Source organism: Harpia harpyja, chromosome 6 (genome assembly GCF_026419915.1).
Source record: "Harpia harpyja isolate bHarHar1 chromosome 6, bHarHar1 primary haplotype, whole genome shotgun sequence".
Lineage (NCBI taxonomy): Eukaryota > Metazoa > Chordata > Aves > Accipitriformes > Accipitridae > Harpia > Harpia harpyja.
Window position 1 is genome coordinate 465,855 of NC_068945.1, and position 19,985 is coordinate 485,839.

A 19,985-nucleotide genomic window follows, 5' to 3' on the forward strand; every position below is an offset into this window, starting at 1 on the left:
GAGCACAGCACAGCACAAGGTCCCTGGGCTGCAGCCACACCAGCTTCTTGGGATCTTGTCAGATCTTGCAAGCAAAGGAGCACCAGGCTGGGTCACAGTTCTTGAACAAGAAACCTCCAAGGAACAGCCTGCTCTTGCAGAGATACTGGAGATGTCCTTGTGGTGCCATGTGTGTTTTGGTTTTCATGCATACTGGGTGTGTTTCTCTTTTTTTTTTCTTTTTTTTTTTTTAATTGTTCCTTGATATTTTCTTACTTCAGAAGAGCACTGTATTATTTTCTGGTGTTAGTGGGAAATAACACTTGATTCTCCTCTCCCCCATACTGTACCCGGTTCTAAATGATTTGAAGATGAATTGCTTGAGATCTGTAGACAGGTATAGCGTTGATTATTTATGAGATAATGATTGCTCAGTCACAAGTTGAATATCCATCCACACTAAGTTTGGCCTTAGTAGCAGTGTGGAGCTGTGCTTGAGATTCCTGGATGCTATTTGCACGTGGAGCGCTGGCTTTTTCCCTACTGGTGAGAAGTTCCTACAAGTGAGAAGTTTGCACGGGTAGATAGATGTTCATGTGCTCTAGTCGGGTAAGCTAATGTGTTAAAATAGCCATGAAGACGAGAGTAACAGGAGTCCCAGCTCAGGTGAGCAACTTTTAACCTAAGCCCTTCAGGGCGACTGGTTTAGCTAAGATGTTTCTTTTGATTTAATGCCCAATTTACTTCATCTTTATGCCTGTCTTCAGTCAGGTTAGCTCTTTTGAGTTTGGCAGCTGGAATTAGGAAAATAATATATTTTTCACAGCATATCCTTTGTGTTGGTAGACTGCTGCATCAACACAGGACACAGGATTTGTCCTGGGGTCTGTCCTCAGCTGTGCTGTGTCGGAAGAGGGCGACTGGAACTGGGAATGCTCCCCAGCACTGAGGACAGAGTTGGTGTTGCAGTGTAGCAACAGCGAATTAAGGTTTTTTCTCCTTAAACAAAGAAATTTCCAGAAATCATAAGCAGCGTTTGCCTAAGTAACATTAAAATAGGTTTGCAGAAGCTTCAAACAGGCACAAAAGTGTCAGAAGTGTTGGCTGAGCATCAGTGTTTGTTTCATTGATAACTGAACCTCGGTTTAGAAAAATGGAATGCCATCTAGTAGTTGTCTTATTCATGTTATTTTCCTAAGACTTTTTTTAGAAATAATAATGCAACACAGGGAATTAAACCCCTACTTTTTTGAAGGTTTTTAATTGGCTGACACTACTGATTCAGGTCTTGCAGCCTGTAAAATATAGCACATCACACTACTTCATCTTGGATAGCGCTCCCACTTTCGTTTTAAAGACAATTTAAATAGAATATTAGGGGAGGGGAAAAAAAAAAATTAAACCAGAGCACAGAAATGGCAGTTTAGTATTCTTAACATTTCTCAGAAAGCTGCTTAAGATTATCTCCTTAAAATGGCAGATTTTGCCTGCAAGTCAAGTAGAGGAGCAGGAACTGATATTTCTTTAAAATACTATGAAAGGCCTCAATGCATTTGTGATCCTTGAGACATTTGCAGGAAAGAAGAGCTTGCTATTTGGAACTGTCAAAAGTTTTAATAAAGGGCAAAAAACAAATCCTAAAGGCCAACTGCATGACTCAGATACCTCCACTGCTAGAGATCTCTTTGTTACCACAGAGATACCTCTTCCTGGCTTTTTTTTTTTTTTCTTCTTTTTCTGAATGTACTTGTGAAACCTTTTATTTTAATGTTGGATGTTGAACCAGAATTTAGATAAACTGGAGTGATGATTGCTGTTATACATTGTTAAATGTACGGCCAGATGGACTTTTCTGCAAAAATTTATCAAGGATTGATGAAAAATGAGGAGACCACGGCTTTCTCAAGGATCTGCCATGTGGACAATGCTTTTTGGATGTTTTTTCATAGAATTGAGAGTTGTTCTGAGTGTTTTCCTTTTCTCTCACATCACAATATCAAGGAGTTGGGCTTCTGTCAAAGATTCTTTACTTTAGCTTGAAAAACAGAGTTGGAAAAGTTGGGAGATCAAAAGATAATCTGCTCAGTAAGGCCTGTAACAGCAGGAGTAGTTGTGTAGAGCCTGTTATTGTTCCATTTTGGAAAGCACTACTTTGGCACTTCTAATAAACTTGTATTTAAGGCAGCAAGTTTAATATCCGTCTGTATTTTCCGCTCAGATTGTATTGCAATAAATCTTACACTCCAAAAATGAGAAAGGAAACCCTTTTTTTCGATTTCTTACCTTCAGTCACTTTTTAAAGTAAGGCATGTTCCAGTTGGGGGAATTTGTTAGTGAAATGGAATTCACCGTAGCGATTTTGTAGTGTTGCTGGAGGGGGTGAGAGAAGCAGTGGACCTTTCTGTGAGCAGTTCAGCCCACTTGTGATCCAGAGCTACCCCATTTCTGTCTGGTGACTGAAGAGGCAACTTCACATAGCTGCTTAAATGCCTCTGCTGCAGGCTGTTACTGGATAGCGGTAAATAAATGATGAGCTGTAATATGACAGGGCCTCTGCATGAAGATGTATGATGATTTACATCCTGAAATAAGCAATGTTTCTTTTCCTAAACAGGGCTGAAGCTGTAGGTCTATTGTATATGTAAAGTAAACATTCTTGCCAGTTTTGGATTTACTTTTCCCTTTCTACGCAGCAGGATCATCATAGTTGGAGCCTTGGCATCACCAGTGTCTTCTGCAAGCCCAGACTGTCTCAGTGCTTGCTTTTTGTTCAGCAGAGTAAGAGTAAGATTCTCCTCTAAGGGAGGGTCCCATCCTAACTTTAGCCAGGGAAACAAAATCTGCAGTGCTTCAGAGCTAAATATAACCCCCCAGAATCAGTCCCTCCAGTGATGGCTCAGTAGGCACGTAGTCTTAATATAAATAATTATTTTTATAGATCTATTATATATGAAGCAAGAATCAACCTTTTAAAACTTCTTTAGTGCTTGAGAACAAGCAAGACATATCCAGGTAACTCTTGAGGCCTCCATGTATACCATGAAGGATTTGGCTCCAGATGTTCAAATGGTTGCTGAGGAAGCTGCTAGATCACAGTGATAATGAGAAGGTGTCACAATTTGTTTACTTGTGGTTGGTTTTGTTGGGTTTTTTTGGCATGGTAATAGACAGTGAGGACAACTTCTAGGACCTTCTTTTTTCAGCTGGTCCAGTGAAGTCCTTGGTTGAGGCACAAAAACCTGGTTCTATTTCAGTACATCTTGCCAGCCACCCCCTTCCCCTTTCACTGGCAACATTGGCAGTGTTTTGAGAGTCCTGTTGAGTTCTCCCCCTTGTCTCTGAAGAAGACCATTGAAGATGATCACCTCAGTTTGACAGTGCAGGTGGACCTTTGTTTTTCCCATGAACAGCCTCTTCCTTCCAGTGGTCTTCCTGGACTGGGCACTTGCATTGATCCCTCTCGATGTTGGCAAGACTATTTGCATCCTACAACTTAAACCTGTGCTGCTCATTGGGACCAGGACCTTCAGCTGAAGGGAGCACTGGGGCTGTACCCTCTTTCTATTTGACTCTGATATATGAACTTTTTCTTGATCAGCTGGCATAGTGAAAATCTGCATAGAGTTAATATATAACTTTCTACAAGACTGAGTTTTACCCCCCACCCCACCTGAAGGTTGGGAGAGCGGGAAACACTTTTAATGTCTGCTTCTTTTAGCCTCAGTTGTCTAACTTGATTTGTATGTAAGTAGGAAAACTTTGAAGTGTTGTTGAAATACAAAGGGAAGGTACTTCAAAGGAGTGTAACATTAAAAGTGTATCTGATCCCTTGAGGTTTTTGAAGTTCTATCTTGAGATTTTGTATTCGGAGGAACATTTTTATGGAAGTACTAAGGCTCATTAATCTATCCAAAACAGTTGGCATGCTGTGGTGTGTTGACCCTGGCTGGACACCAGGTGCCCCCCAAAGCCACTCTATCACTCCCCTCCTCAGCTTGGACAGAGGAGAGAAAATATAACTAAAGGCTCGTGGGTTGAGATAAGAACAAGGAGAGATCACTCGCCAGCTACCATCACAGGCAAAACAGACTCAACTCGGAGAAATTAGTTTAATTTATTACCAATCAAATCAGAGTAGTATAAGGAGAAAAATAAAACCACATCTTAAAAACACCTTCCCCCTACCCCTCCCTTCTTCCCAGGCTCAACTTCACTCCCAATTTTTCTCTACCTCCTCTTCCCAGTGGCACAGCGGGATGGGGAATGGGGGCTGGGGTCAGTTCACAGCACATTGTCTCTGCCGCTCCTTCATCCTCCTCAGGGGCAGGACTCCTCACACTCGTCCCCTGCTCCAGCGTGGGGTCCCTCCCACGGGAGACAGTCCTCCACAAACTTCTCCAACGTGGGTCCTTACCACAGACTGCGGTTCTTCACGACCTGCTCCAGCGTGGGTCCTTTCCACAGTGTGCAGTCCTTCAGGAGCACACTGCTCCAGCGTGGGTCCCTGCTCCAGCTCCCACAGCACCTCCTCCCCCTCCTTCACTGGCCTGGGGGTCTGCAGGGTTGTTTCTCTCGCATGTTCTCACTCCTCTCTCCAGCTGCAGTTTCTGTGCTGTAGCAATTTTTTTTTCCTCCTTAAATCCGTTAGTCCAGAGGCACTACCATTGTCGCTGATGGGGTCGGCCTTGGCCGGCAGCGGGTCCGTCTTGGAGCCGGCTGGCATTGGCTCTGTCGGACATGGGGGAAGCTTCCAGCAGCTTCTCACAGAAGCCACCCCTGCAGCCCCCCTCTACCAAAACCTTGCCACACAAACCCAATACACACGCATTGAACCGTTCTGTACTAGTTTTGATTTCACATCGTTGCGGGTGAGCATTCCCTCACTCATCTGTCTGCGTTGCCAATGTCCGTGACACAGTAAGAAGTTAACATAGTCTCTGACAGGGAAACCAGAGTGTGATGCTGCCACAGCGTGAGACTTCTTCAGTATTCTTATCCCATGTCCAGGAGAGATTCCTGGATATGGCCAAATAAAACCGCAGCGTGTTAAGCTCAAAAACTTCTGATTTGCATCGGTTGCTCTGCTGGAGTAGGACCATGGTGGTCCTTGGGAGGCAGTGGGGTGCTGGATTACAGATTTCTAATAAATATCTTGAACTTTGGGAGAGTTCAGATCTGAGATTTTTGGGCATCCACTCCTGTAAAAACATGCCCAGCTGTTCTGGTGGTTGTTCTTCCTTTTGGCAAACAAGGATTCTGGCATCGAAGTTTTTAATTGCAGGAATTATACTAGCAGTTCCCAGAGCTCAAGGGTGGGTGTGTGTGGGTGCAGGAGGAGCTAATTAGATGTGTATAAACCATGGGCTAGGCAGAGCTTTAAATCCTAGGTGTATTGTTCCATCCTTGCTATCTTCTGTTACATTGGGGCTTTGTAAAGTTAGAAAACTACAAAGTTACACAAGTACCACTTTTTTGCAGTACAACTATGAAGCAGCAGTGAGGTCTTTTGGTCTTTTTATGTTATAAAAACAGCTTTTAATTAAAATAGTATTACATTACTTTGAATTGTTTTTGAAGCTTTATTTTAATTACATCTGTGGGTTGAGGGAAGAGAAACAGTTAAGCAGCCTAAGCTGGTTTGGTTTTTTCCCCTCTATTGCAGACTTTAAAAAAAAAAAAAATTAAAAAAAAAAAGTCAGGTGATCCTGCTTCCCCCATCCACATCTAGTCTATGCCTTACTATATTACATGGCAAATAACGGGCTTCCTGTGTTCAAACTTTCAGGATTCCTTCGGCAACCATGTGGCTCAATAATATTTTTTTCTTTCTTAATGAAAACTAAGATCCTAGTGGAATTACTTCTCTGTAAGATCTTGAGTTTTGGGAGAAATTGGATATTGCAAGGTTTATGGTGTAAAAATGGCTTTCCAGCAGAGTCTGTAAACCCGACTGGCATATCAGTGTTGTAGACTGGCTTAAACATGTTGCAGATACTTAATAACAGAGAGGGGCAATTCACCTCTTGCACAGGACAGTATTTCTGCATTATTGTTGTTGTTGTGTGATTTAACCACACCTAAGTTTGATTCAGACTCACTGACTTGATCATGGCACCGCTGGCCTGGGCAGCATGGGGTGGTGTGTGTGCTGACCCATTCACTGCTTATCCTGTTGCCCGAGAAAGCTTTGCAGCCCCTTGCTTCAGTTAGACTGTTCTGAGTACCTGAACCAGGTGGTTTATAGGTGTGTTCACACTGTACTGCCACAACTGGATTGTAAACTTTCTTGCACTGCTCTTAGAAGTTACCTTATTCTCCATTTTAGTGCATTGTAGCCCTGTCTACTAAAGGCAGCCTACTGTTAGTAAGGTCAGTAATAAACCACAGTTTATTGTTGTATCTAATGAAACAGGCATTTTGCATTGTTCTATGTAAAAAAAAAAACAAAACATTGCTTTACATTTAGCAGATCATCTGTAGCAAGTAAACTCAGTCTCAGTAACCTTGTTAGCCCACAGAAAGCTAGGCAGATTTGTAGCAGCTACAATCCTGTCCCTAGTTGGGCATCAAACACGCATCGATGCAAGCATGTCTTAAGATTCTGACTGCTGAAATTTTTCTTCATCTCATGAGCTGCATCTTCCTCTGTTGTAAAGCCAGCGCTTTCTGCTCATCTTGCTGATGGGGCCATGGGTGATGCGTGGGATATTCCCCCCTCCTACATCTGTACAGAGGCTTGGCCACAGGATGGAGAGTGGCTGCTCCCCTCCATCCTAAGGTCTCTCTCTCTTCCTGGAGAAGAAGCAGAAAGAAGTCACCTTTTCCTCTGCCACCTCCTTTCTTCCCAGCTTCCATCCTCTTCCTGCTGCAGAAGAAAGGAAAGGCAGTAGGGCGAGGACCAGGTTTGTTTCATGCTCTGTTCCTGCAGAGGTCACAGCTCTGGCTTGATGCTGACCTCTTGCCTCCTTCCACCCTGCTGGTGAAAACCCTCCTACCCTTCAGTATCACCTGCCACCCCATGACCACATTATCAGTGTAGCCCTCCAGCCTGCTCCAGCATTGTTCCCCTTCTCCTAGCAGTGATATCTTCCTCTTGTGAGCTCCTCTGAGCCCCAGGCACAGCTCAGCCCCTGCTCCACTGAGTTTTTTAGCCTTGGGTGATGCTGGAGGCCAAAGGGCACCAGGGCATGAAAATATCTTTCTGCAAAGGGTGGTGAGGAGGTATCAGTCTGACAAGAGGAGGAGAGGTGGAGATGGGATGGAGAAGGCAGCACCTCTATCCTGAATAGCCGGCTGCGGACTTTCATGAAAAAGGAGTGGGCAGCAAGAGAGCTGGTTTCTGTGTCCTAGCTGCAAAATAGTCTTTGTGCTGAGAAGCGAGGCTGGCCCAAGGGTGGGCAGGACACATGGCTCCCCAGCTAAGCAAGGGTGAGCATTAGGCAGCAGCGAGAACAGCGTATGGCTCCTTAAAGCTGCACTGTAATAATAGGGTTTGGGGGTGGGATTTGTTTGCTTGCTACTCATCAGTGCAGGATTCGGAAGAGAAGAGAAGGACCCTTTCCTCCAACTGAGAGCATACGGCTTTTGTCCTTCATATCTTGGCACTGAAACTTTGGTGTTGAAAAAGCAAGACAAAATCAACAGTGCTCTGATCCTGGCTGAAAAAAAAAATAAAAAAAACTTTGCTTACTCCAGCGTTATGGAAATCTCTGGTTATCAGGCTTGGGGCTGTGTTGTCCTAGGAACTGGAGGTTGTATCCTGGGAAGGGACGTGGGGGACAGAAGCCGGTCAAGAGAAAGTGTGCAAAGGGCAGCGCTGGGAAAAAGCTATGTCTGTGAGTGCCTTTTTTTCACCTTGGGCTTGAATGAGCAGCTCTGGAGCTGGGCAGCAAACACAGACTGTGTCCCGGAGGAAGGGGAAGATGGTCCCAAGGGGACGGGGGAGAGCATCTCGCAGCCCTGCGCTCCCTGGGCAAGAGGTATCTCCTTGTCCTGCAGCGGGATAGTGTGTTGCACTGCAGGGTCCTTATGTGTGGCTGCTCTGGTTGGCAATGGTAGCACCCACAGCAGTTGTCAAAACACAAAGGTGACTACGTTCGCCTTTGTTTTCTCATTGATGAGAACAAACACGCACATTTCAGAATGTGTTTTGCACATGAACTACTTGGAGCCTTTTCAAAGCTGAGAACTAATTCAAATTTTGAAGTCTGTGTTTTGAAGTGCACAGTACCTACATCTGATATTTCAGGAATCTCAAAGGTACAATGTCCATTTTTAATAGTGATTAAAGTCATGTGCTGCCTTAAAGCAGGTTGTCTTCATGTAGAATGTCTCAGATTCCCAAGTGTACTACCTAAATATAAGCTGTTGGCAAAGCTCCAGCGTGAGCTATTGGCAAAGGGCTTTAGTTTGGGAGAAAAGATGAAAGAAGATGAAAACACATGTGTTTGAGGTGAACAAGAGAAAACTGGAGTGAAAATTGGCCTACAATTTATTATTTTTCACTTTTCTCCCCTATATTTTTCTCTTTAAAATTCAGTCCCATTTCCCCCCATAAGGGGGGAAAAAAAAAGTCCTCAACCATGTTGAATTTTACCCTGCTTAATTTTTAAAACGCCAAGAGGAGAGAGGTGGCTAATCGTGCTGTATCGGGATTGTTGGTGTATCAGTGGTTCAGTGGTGATACTGGCAACCTCAATTTCTCAGATAATCATGCGTCTTTAAAAAACAGAAGTATCCTCATGCACAAGGCATATACTTCAGATAATCACATTCTTCTTTTACATATTCCTCCTGGAAAAATAAATCTTAAGATAACAAAATCAGAGGCAGGCAGAAGGGCAAGGATGTAAAGCCTGGGGCTTTATATGAAAATTTTCCTCATGTAACAATTGATGCTGCAGTGTTACAAAGTATTGGTTTTTCTGTTGTTCTTTACAAGTGGTTGGTAGTTAAACATATGAAAATACTGTTCAAGCTAAATATATTTTATTTACTTTCTGGGCTTTTTGGTGGTGGATGCCCTCTACTTTTGCTTTGTGCAGTGACAACACTGAAACTGTGGATCTGGAAACTCCTAGACCAAAATGTAAAGCCAAACCCTTTCAAATCTGGAAGTTTGTGAATTTGATCTTTGGATCCAGCCCATTAACAGAAAGCGGCATGAGCTATGAAATTGGATCTAAACGTGGGTCTGCGCTCAGGATTTGGTGGTTCTTAAGGTATTTTGAAGAGCTACCTTTTGGACTCTGACCCAACAGTGCCTCTTTTGTTTCGTAGCCGGTATGGCCACAGTGTGTCAGTAACATGTTGCTGGGGAATGTGAGGCATTTCCTTGCTTGCATTAGCAGTCTCAGAGTGAGGAATGAATATCTCAATTGTTTTTTCTAATGACTGGACCCAAGCAAAATGTGAGAAAATAGCGTATTGATTTCTCAGACTCTCTAAGGTGAGTAGTTGAAGGCATTTACTAAATAGTTAACCAGTAAAACATGAACAGCCTGAAGTGAAGTATATCTGTGGGGTTTTTTTGCAAGCCTCTGTTTGACTTTGGATTGCTTGTGGGTAGAGTGAAAGTGAGTCTGAAGAGCGTTTGCAGACAGGTATTTGCATTACATGGCTGCTTTGCAGGTAAGGTACTGCTGCTCTGGCTGCCTCGGCGTCGTCCAGCGATCACAGAGCTCGCTTGTGCATCACGGAACAACGTAACCTGTCACCTGCTGTGTTTTGAAAATTCCTTTCAGTTACAACAAAAAAAAGCTGTTGGAGAATTGGGCAGCAGAGATAAGCAACCAGAATGATTTCAGTACTGCAGACCAAAATAAATGGTTTGTTTTGTAATTGGATATGAATCTAAGCCATAAGCCTTGACTCAGAGACTTTGGGCCTTTATATAAGCTGTTTGCTGTGTATACATCTCTGTCAAAGTGTCTGAAGGATGCTTAGCTTGTTGAGGCTTAGCTTTTGCATCATGACTAATGTGTTTAACAAATTTTAAGGCAAAGCGCAGAACGTGACTGAGCTGGTTGGTTACAAAAGTTGTTGTGTGATTTGAGGTAAGTTTTTCCCAGGTATAAACAGTTATATCTTGGAAGGACTTCTGTGCTTTATGCTCTTAAAATACTTTCAAGTGTCTTCTGTGCCTTGATACCTTTTATCTCAAGATGCTTCTTACATACTGTGGGATAGACTTTCAGCCTCAGTGTGTTTCCATTCATTTTTATCAGTTAGAGGAAATAAATAATGTTTGTTGTATAATAAAGAAATAATGAAATTCAGGGAGCAAAGAAAGGGTCTAAAGTTAGGGAACAAAGGGACATTTGTTGCTTTTTTTGTAGTCCTGCGTAATACGAGAACAGTATTGCTTTGATGTCACTGACTAGAGTTCAGCAAATTCAAGAAGAAATTTATTTATATACATATAAAAATAAATAGGCATTATCAGTTTAAGTAAGCCTTTGCCAACGTTTGGGTCGTTTTTTATTCCTAATAACGTTTATCCTTTTTGCACGGTCGAGCATTGGGCTCTCGGAGGGTGCTGAGCCTGCAGGCTGGCGGGGCCCTGAGCCTGGCCCCACTGGGCTCCCGCTTCAGGGCCAGGGCTCCTGGTGGCCATCCTCCTGAAAAGGAGGACTTGCGCCTGGAAGGACCAGCCAGAGGACGTCCCCGCTCTCGCCAGGCCGTCCTGCTTCATCCCGCGCCTAACGGCCGTTCGGCCGTCGCGGGGCAAGAGAGCGGCGGTGCCCGCGGAGGGGAGAGGGGGTGCCGGGAGGTGTCCCCGTGCCCGGGGGGACCTGGGCAGGGAGGGGTGCTGCCTCCACGTGGCCCCGGCCTCTCCTGGGGACGGCGAGCGATGTCTGAACGGCGCAACTCAAAGCATCTTGGGGACCTGACGGGTTTCCCGTCCCGGCCTCGTGCTAAGGTACTTCTCTACGTTATTCACATTAAGATATATCCAGCGTTTCCTGATTTTACTTTTTAAATTTCATTTGCTCGTCTCTTGCAAAATGCCAGAGCAATATATTCAGCAAGGGTCCGTTTTCTTTTTTAGTTTCTTCTTTCGGGCCTGGAGGGTATGAAATGGAGTCTTTTTTGTGTTAAAAGAAATGTCAATGACTCCTAGTGTAAATCAGCTGAATATGTTCGTTATTAAGTGTTAAAGTGCTACTGACTGGTGGCACTATACTTGAGTATCTTCAAAACATCCCGTGAGAAATCGTGGCAGAGATTTAGACGGAATTCATTTGAAGCCTGTTTTATTTGTGATTGAAATGCATTTTGCAAGTAAGTCTCTGTGTGTTCGTGTTTCTCTTCTGGTCAGCCAGAAGAAGCACAAACAGATGTGATAATGTGTCTGAAATGGCATTTATCTTCATGAAATAGAGCTTTACCTTGTAAAATTAATTGCTAAGGATGGCTTGTGAGGCGAGAGAGACAAATCCAGAAGATGCTTCAGACCTCTCGCAGTCGTCTCGTAAATGTAGGACCAAGAATGCAGGGACATTAATTTTGACAGCAAGGTGAAATTTGGGGTCTTACTTTTGCCATGGAACAGGTTCTCTCCTTCCACCTTTCCCATAAGAGGTGACTGCAGTTTGTTGGCTTTTTCATTGTATTTTTGTGGTAGACTGCTCTGGGGTAACAGCCTGCTCTTGGGGGTCCTTTTTTTACTCTCTGCAGTTCTCAGAAGCAAGCCCTAATCGAGATTTTTCATTCCTGTGTATCAAAATTTCCTGATTTAAGGAGTGTTATGTAGGAATGGGAGAGCTGGGAAACTCAAGTCATCCATCTTATTGCATCATATCATAAAAATAATCTGTAGCTGATGCTTTCTTTCCAAAGGCTGAGCGTTTGAGGAGCCTGTGCACAAAGAGGAAGGCGAGTGGGACGAAAGGCCAGCCCTTGCCCTTCCCCAGGGAGGTTGCACACAGGGTACGGTATGTCCTTTTGGCCTTCAGACCTGCTAGCAGGCAGCGGATTCTCCTCAGCTCTGCAAACCTCTGGGTTTTGAAGTGTGGTGTGTTTTGCAGGTGGACTTCCAGAATGAGACCACCTCAAAAAGAAAGAGGCTTGAAGATGTTGCCCCTAGATGCCTGTCTGTGTGTTGTTTGATCTAGGAAAGAGAGAGCCTCTGGGTGGGGAAACTATAATTTCCTACATATGTAAAATGTTTAAGTGCTTTTTTTTCTTTTTTTTCAAAGTCTGCCATCTTAATTAAATATCTGATTTTGAAATCCATATTCAGGCAGTTTTCCTGTTTGCATCCAGCAGACTGCAGTTCCCATTCACAAAGCCCCTTGTTTTTTTCTAGCTTTCCTTGGCTTTGCAGTACAGTGTTTTGTTTTCTCTGTAAGCCGTTTGGAATACATCTTCACTAGCGCTGTAGCCGGAGGGTTTGTATGTCATTCAAAAATAAAAATAAAAAATCTCCACCTACTGAAAAGTGAACAGCATAGCCCTAGCAACCGGCTGGTGTGTTCAAACCAGAGAAAGGGACATTAAACAAGTAAGACCAAATAACATCATCTCTGTAACAGCCAGGAATGCAGTAGAAATGCCAGCTAGTGATAAGATTAATTGTAACTGATAGTGGAGATAGCTGCATTTGTATTTTATTTTTTTAATGGTGGATTGTAAATACAGCCTTGATGAAGTGGTGCTTGTTCTTGCTGGCATGAGCGAGGTATTCAGCTGGGAGCTCTAGAAGGGCGATCGACTTCTGTAAAAACATCCCTCCCCACCCCATCTTGCACTGATTGTGTACGTATTGAAGGAATAAGGAAGGTAAGTCGTCATTTTCTTGGAAAGCAAGGGAAAACTTATTTTAAATGGTCTGTCACACAGGGTACTGTCAGTACTTTCCTCCCAGGTGTGTTCTTGATGGCGTTATGCCATGGGTGGCTTTCGTGCATCTGCCTCTCCATCTCTTGTGTGCCCCTTGGTTTCTCATTCATCTGCCATGTCATAGATCCATCTGTGTTAAAATGATGATTTTCTTTTTTTTTTCTCTTCCTTTTTGCTTTTGTGAATGAAAGGAATTTAAACTGCTTGACATCATCTGAAATATTAGCTATTCCTTATTTTCCTAAAGAGCTCCATTGCACTTATTAAAGATGGATTTTCATTCGTGTTACCTGACTGTGGTTTTCCTTAGTCACTGCCAAAAAAAACAACCCTGAAGCCTTGAGTTTTGTCTTAAGTTTTATTTCTATTAGACCAAAGCCATAAAAAACAAAATGAAGAAAGGAACATGTTTATCGGGGAAGGTCAGCCCAGGATCCTCTCAAAGTTTGTGAAGTCAGAGGCAGTCTCAGACCCCTTCAGCAGGTGGAGGGATTGGTCCGCTGGCGTTTCAGTATTGTCTTCTTCCCTGTAATCCATAAAGACTGCTGATTTATGACTTCTGTCTAATAACTGCCTTTATTTGACTCCCTCTGCACCTCCCCTTTTCACCCCCTTCCTCCTGCGGTTTGTTGTCTTTTCTTGTTTCATGCAGTTTGGTTCTTTGGTCTGCTGGTGTATGAGGTCTTTGATTTCCCCCTTGCCCATCTGTTCCCCGTGTGCCGGTGATGGTGTGCAAAGAATAAAAGGAATCCTCTGCCCTTTCTGGGGAAGGATGCCTCCAACAGTACTTTGCTATCACAGCGGTTTACTTCCTGACTGCTAGATGCGATGCACTGTGCTGGGAAGGTGGCCAGAGCAGGATGTGCCATTCCAGGCTAGTTTTCAATGACCACTTCCAGGACCAAATAACGGGGGAAATGGGATTTTGTTGCATCATCTCCAGCTGTTTGGCTTGAGGGCTTTTTGTTCTTTCTATTTCACCTCTCCCAAGTTTCTCAGCTGCAGGCTTGGTCAGGCTGCTAACAGATGCTCCATGAGTGTTGGAAGGGTTTTTGGAGATCACTGTGTTTGCATGGTCTCGCTTCACTATGTTTTATCTTAAAATTTCTCACTGCTGCTCTCGGCAGCACAGGTCCTTTTGCAGTAGCAGTGGAGGAAACACTGTAGACTGACATCTCTCCTTCCTTGGAGGTAGGACCTGGTAACACTGGGGTAAATGCTGGAGGTCTCCTGGTTGCTGTTAGTACCGCCGTCTGCCACTGCTGTTCCCTTCAGTAGAGCTGTCTTAGGGATTTTTGATAACCATGGACAAAACCCTTGTTTAGGAAAAGCAAGGAGTGCTTTTTTTGGAAACGTGAGGAGTGATTGTGCCTGGATGAAGTCCAGGGATGGTGATTTTTCTGTGCCTATGAGCCATGGCTTTATTGTGCAAATGTAAATTAGCAGTTCTTTGCTCCCAATTAATGTGTCTCCTTGACAGAAGGTGAGGAACAAGGGGTGCACTGTGAACAAGCGTGATTAGGGAGCACTCTGTTCCTTAGCACGTTTTTAGCCTGCAGCTTGGCTTTGCCTAGGCAGCCGCCTCAGTACTGTGTTTAATGATTGATCATGAGCTGTGCTGAGCTTAACGATGGCCGAGGTGGGAAGGCACCTCCGGAGGCCTCCAGCGCACCCCCTGCCCAAAGCAAGGTTGCCCAGGGCAGGCTGTGCTGGGCAGTCAGTCGTGAGTGGAGCTGTGAGTAGCTCCAAGGATGGAGACCCCAAAAGGGCAACTCCTTCCAGTGCTTGCCACCCTCACAGTAAAAACGATTTTTTTTTTAAACTTTTTTTTTATGCTTAAGTGGAATTTCCTTTGTTTTAATGTGTGCCCATTGCATCTTGTCATGTCACTGGGTGCCACTGAGAACAGTCTGGCTCTGTCTTCTTTACTCACCCCATCAGGTGTTTATGCACACTGGGAAGATCGTGGGCACTCCCAATTCCCAAGCATTAATTGGCTGTCGCCGGTTTGTGGATGCTTTGCGTTGTTGGTCCTTTTCCACTTAGAGCTGTGAGGAATCAGCATTTTGCCTGGAGCAGCAGCAGTCCTGGGGTGTCTCTGTGTGCTCTTTGCCTTCAGAGGGAAATCCAGCGCAGATGCCCATGTTCACTAGACTTCAGCAGGACCTGGTTATCCAAGCCAGGATATCCTAAAGGGGAAAGGACAAGACTGTCCTCAGAATTGTCCAAGTGAATGTTTTTGCAAAAGCTGTGTTTTCTGCTCATTTTTGTCAGGCGTAGAGGCACCAGACCAAATATCTTGAAGGATCTGCATATTATGGCAGGTATTGTACTGCTTGAAGTTTACTGTTTACATTGTGTTTAAATTGGGGGGCTTCCTTCTTGAAGCTTGGAAGTCTTCAGTTATGATGCTACTGCATTTTTTAAGATTTGCAATACCTTTACTTTACTTACAGGTATTTTGACTTTTTAAAGTTCTTTTGGCTTTTCTGTCTCTGGCAACTAAATAATAAAGCAAGGCATTTGTCAAAAGCATAGCAGTCTTTGTGCTGTCCTTCAAAAATTATCTTTGAGTTTGGACCTACTTTATGTAATAAAAGTTTTGATATGGAAGTTTAAATGTTGGTGTTTTACCGTAGCATTTCAGCAAAGCTATCTGGCGGTCTCCAATAAAAGCTACCTTCCAGCTGGGTCAAACCAATAAGGTGACTTGTAGGAGGGAAAATTCAGTTTATAATGTGAAGTTTTGTTTTGGTTTGGTTTGGTTTTTAGTGGACTGTTTTCCAGGACTTATGCCAGAGCAACTGTGAACAACTTTCTTAATTGCTTATGTTGGGGCAAATGTCAGCAGTGGTGTGGCCTAATACAAAAACCAAATGGCAGGGTATGCAAAAGGTTAAAGCGAGTTTTCCTTCCTGGTGTTTGTTTAGCTTTGTTCCCTAACTGTATTTATAGCAGAAGTAGTCTCGCGTGTCCTAGATTAAAGCCACTGCAGTCTGGGCTATTTCGGTGCCTTGTGTGTCCGTTGTGCTGGGGTGGAGGGATCGGGCACACCTCTGACCTCTGCAGCTCCGCTTCAGCAAAGTACCGACGCATGTGCTTAACTCAGGATTTCGTGTGTGGTAGTTCGCCTGCCCAGACAGCACATCGGGCAGGTTTGCTTTTCCAGGCTCTGCTGGAAATACTCCTCTGGGGACCACTTCTGGCTTTCAAAAGTTTGAGGGTAGGATCAGACTGCATCATTACAGTGTGAATCTCTGCTAAGCTCGGAGCAACATTGTCAGGGGGGATAGTCTGTGCGTGCATGCTGTGTCTAGTGAGTCCTGGGCATTTGAGATGTGCTGCCTGTAGGTAAATCATTGCATGCCCAGGACTTCTGGATTGTCAGACATCCAGAGATCTTGGGCAAATGGTCAGACTCTTTTTCTGTACCAGCAAATTCCTGGGGAGAAAAAATACACTGGATAGACTTGTGGTTTGTTGCTGAGTTGCAGCTTCCTTTTAGCGATAGAAGGCCTGTGTCTTCTATGCAAGCTTCCCTGAAGTGCCGTGTGGGGTTTCTGAGGTGCTCTATAGGATGCCCCTTCAGTGGCACGGACCTGCGGGCAGAGCAGGCCACGGACTGACCGACGGTAGGAACTGGATCATCAGGTTGGTGCTTTGATTCTTTGATGCCAGCTCATGCCTGGTGGTGAACAACTCCAAGTCTTGTGGTCAGCAAACGGTCCCAGTCTACCAGCTGGTCCGGCAACGGTGGTGTCTGAACTCAGAGAACATGCAGTGAAATGAAATTCTCTCTTGCAGATTGAATTGCAGACTTGAGGTTCTGGATCCAACTCACACTACCGGTGTTTTATTGCTCCTTATGGTGTAGCTGGTGATCGTTCCTGAGAAGAGAGAAGATGATGAGTGATGCAAGTGACATGCTCGCTGCGGCTCTGGAGCAGATGGATGGCATTATAGCAGGTAAACACTTGGGGCAGCTTGTTCCTTCAGCTGTTTCAGTCCTCCTTTGTCATACCTGGAGGGCAGAGTTTCAGGCTGAGAAGGGAACGTGTTTGGTGTCTTCCATTACAGCTCAGCGACTACAAATAAATGGAGTGGAGGGATTGCACAGACTTTCACACACAGACATGGCTAATTTTTACGGGCTTGTAATTTTTCTCCTAGCCTCCATCAAAATGCTGCTCAAAGTAGCTGAGTGATGCGGTTCAGCTGGTGCACACAGCACCATGAAAGCCAAGGACAAGGCATGTTTCAAATCAGGCTGAATGTGTTTAAAGAGCTGCTGCAAGGCAGGAAGAATAAGTTTGCCTAATACTGGCTACTCTGAACTTCTCTCAACTCTACAGAGTTAAAACATTAATTGAATTTTCCTTTTTTCAAAATTGGAATGCTCTGTGTCCAAACATTTGGTTTGGACCTGCCTTGAACATTTGAGGGTTTTATAAGTACTTGTAAATTGTAAGTGGACCAGGGAGAGGCATCGCAAAGTATACAGCCTCTGCTTTTAAGTTGAGTCTAGTGAGTTAGAAAATAATATAAGTACACAACACAGAGGAACAAAGCAACAAGAAGTTAATAGTTTAATCCTATTCCAGCAGAGCTATGCAAACAGCTACCCAAACTGAAAAAATATTCTGCAAGGATAGCAACACAGTTATAAAGTCTTTAAGAGTTCCACTTAAAATAATTTCCCTTAGGGAAAAAAATCATCGTACAGTGCGTGCTTTGTTTGAACAATGACTTTTCTCTGCAGTTTTCCTAAAGATATTAAGGACACATAGCAGGAACACATGTAAAGTGGATTCAGTTGGATCATAATGATCTCTAAAAATACATATAAGCTGTGACTTTAGTCATTTCCATAAGTAGATACTGGTATTTGGCTCCAATCATGTATCTGTGTTTCCAAGAGCCTAAGTTGGTTATGGCAGGATGAGGTTTAATATAAAAATAAAATGTGATGTTGAGATGTTTAAGTCACCACAGACTTCATTTACCCATGTGTCTGAACAGACCTATAAAGTAATGTAACAAAGGGTTATCAACTCCTATGCTGCTGGGGATTTTTTCTGTTTATTTTTTTCAAAGGGAATTAGCAGAATACTTGCATTTTTGTGGCTTGCCAGATGAGGTGAATGAAAGTTCGTGGAAGTGCATATATGGCATATCACTGTAGTTTCCAAAAGTTGACAGTACAAGTGATGCTCTGTCATGAACATGTCTCATTGTGCTGAGGCATTACAGTATTAAGGTCACAAATCAGTGTGCTGGAATTATAGTTGGAATTAGCTAGGTTGACTATAATCAACCTTAATCCTGAATTCATAGTTTCCTTCCTTACTTAATATATAGCGACTTTTAATGTAGGTCAAATATATGTACTGTGAGTTTATGCAAATAAGAGCTTTTTTCTTTATTAACATGCAAATGTCAGTGCTACCCTGTCATGTTGGGTTTAAAATCTATTCTCGTGTAGAAGTGATTTGGTCTTTTTATTTATCTTCATATTTTTCTTTATTCTTTTTAAAACATTCCAGTGCCTTGGAGCAGCATAACATACTCCTACATGAAAAATGCAGAGCACGGTTTCCTCTGGACACCATCACTGTCTGACTTGGGTCACGCAATCCCTACAGGGTGACTAAAGCATTAGCAGAGCCTGTTCCCCCCACGATACTTCCCACCTCTGATACATCCCGAGGAGCAGGAGCCCAGCCCGCGCCTTGAACCCGTGGGCACGGTTGTGGCGTACGCGTCCTCCGTCGGATCAGCCCTCCTCGTTCCTGCTGGAGCTTCCACCCATGTAGCATGCCAGCAAGGGCTTGCCCTTCTCCAAATTGTTGTGTGGTGCGGGCAGAATCGAGCACCAGCGCCGAGTTCGGTTCAGACAAATGCCTGCTGGGAGCAAACGCTGCCTAGCACTTCTCAACCTTGCTGTGTGTCTGACCCGCTTGCCTCGTGCCTGACCCCGCGTGATTTTGCTCCCCCCAGGTTCGAAGGCGCTGGAGTACTCCAACGGCATCTTTGACTGCCAGTCCCCCACCTCCCCCTTCATGGGGGGCCTGCGGGCACTGCACCTGGTGGAGGACTTGCGGGGCTTGCTGGAGATGATGGAAGCAGACGAGAGAGAGGGGCTGCGCTGCCAGGTCCCAGACTCGACGGCCGAGGCTCTGATCGAATGGCTCCAAAGTCAAATGGTACAGTCTTGCCTTGTTTCACCCGTAACGCACGCGCTTTTTTTGTATGTTAGATAGGCTGGCTCTGGCAGTGGGGCTGTGTTTTATGCAGGCATTTAAAAGTTTTAAAGTAGGTTTCAAAGAACCAAAGGGAAGAGATTTTGGTTTGGAGATGCTGCTGTGGGGCCTTGGAAAAGCTGTTGCTCAAATACCTCATGCAATGGGTTGGCCTGTGCTTTCTTTGATGTACCACCATGCCTCGATCTAGGGAGCAAATATTTTTGGTAACGAGTTTCATCTCAGAGGGTTGGGGAAAGACATTTTTATAGGAAACAGATGCTTAAATGTGGGGGGGGGGGAAGTTGTTTTCAATATGAACTTTTCACTAAAAAGCATTTTTGGCAGCTTATTTTCTACAAGGACCAGTGTTGTTGCTGAGCTTCCTTAACTGGTTTATAACAGAAGTGAGTGGTATAAGCTCAGCATCTCTTTAATCTGGATACCAAACCAAATTTTTATTTTCTGTGTTTGGGAATCTGCCAGGTTTTGTCACCTTGCTTTAAAAATACACCAAAATATACCCGACAAGGCTGTTTTTTCCCCCAAGACTTGCTTTTCCCAAAAATTCAAGTATTATTAGAGTAGAGGCTACTTGAAGACTACCCTGGGAAATAAAATGTTGTGCTTTTCAGAAGATGAGTTACATGGCATCATTTCCGAAGGACCCGCTGGTTTTGCCTCCGGGTGCCCTGTGACTGGTGACTTCCTAGCAGGGCCAAAGACGAGTCCTTGTGCTCGTGGTCTGTGGCAGGGTTTGCATTGTGGTAGTCCAGGTGTGCCCAGGTTTTGGGAAAGCTCCAGCAGTGGAAGTCAAGACTTATTTCTAGAGGCCATGCTTCAGGTTTTAAGTCAGTCTCTAGCTGTTACAACAATGGCAGTGGGTGTGCGCTTCTGCATATTTTGCCAAATCGGTTTTACAGC

At 44.2% G+C, this 19,985-nt stretch overlaps 1 protein-coding gene across 15 annotated transcripts in view; it reads left to right on the forward strand.

Moving 5' to 3' along the window:
- The window catches only part of PPFIBP1 (PPFIA binding protein 1), a 117,385-nt gene that overhangs the window by 44,936 nt on the left and 52,464 nt on the right, over positions 1–19,985 (forward strand). For all 15 annotated transcript variants that reach the window (XM_052789194.1, XM_052789198.1, XM_052789195.1 and 12 more), the window contains exons 3-4: positions 16,627–16,788; positions 18,820–19,025. In XM_052789194.1, the coding sequence (XP_052645154.1) occupies positions 16,725–16,788; positions 18,820–19,025 (270 nt within the window). In that variant the 5' untranslated portion in view covers positions 16,627–16,724. The remainder of the gene's footprint in view (positions 1–16,626; positions 16,789–18,819; positions 19,026–19,985) is intronic.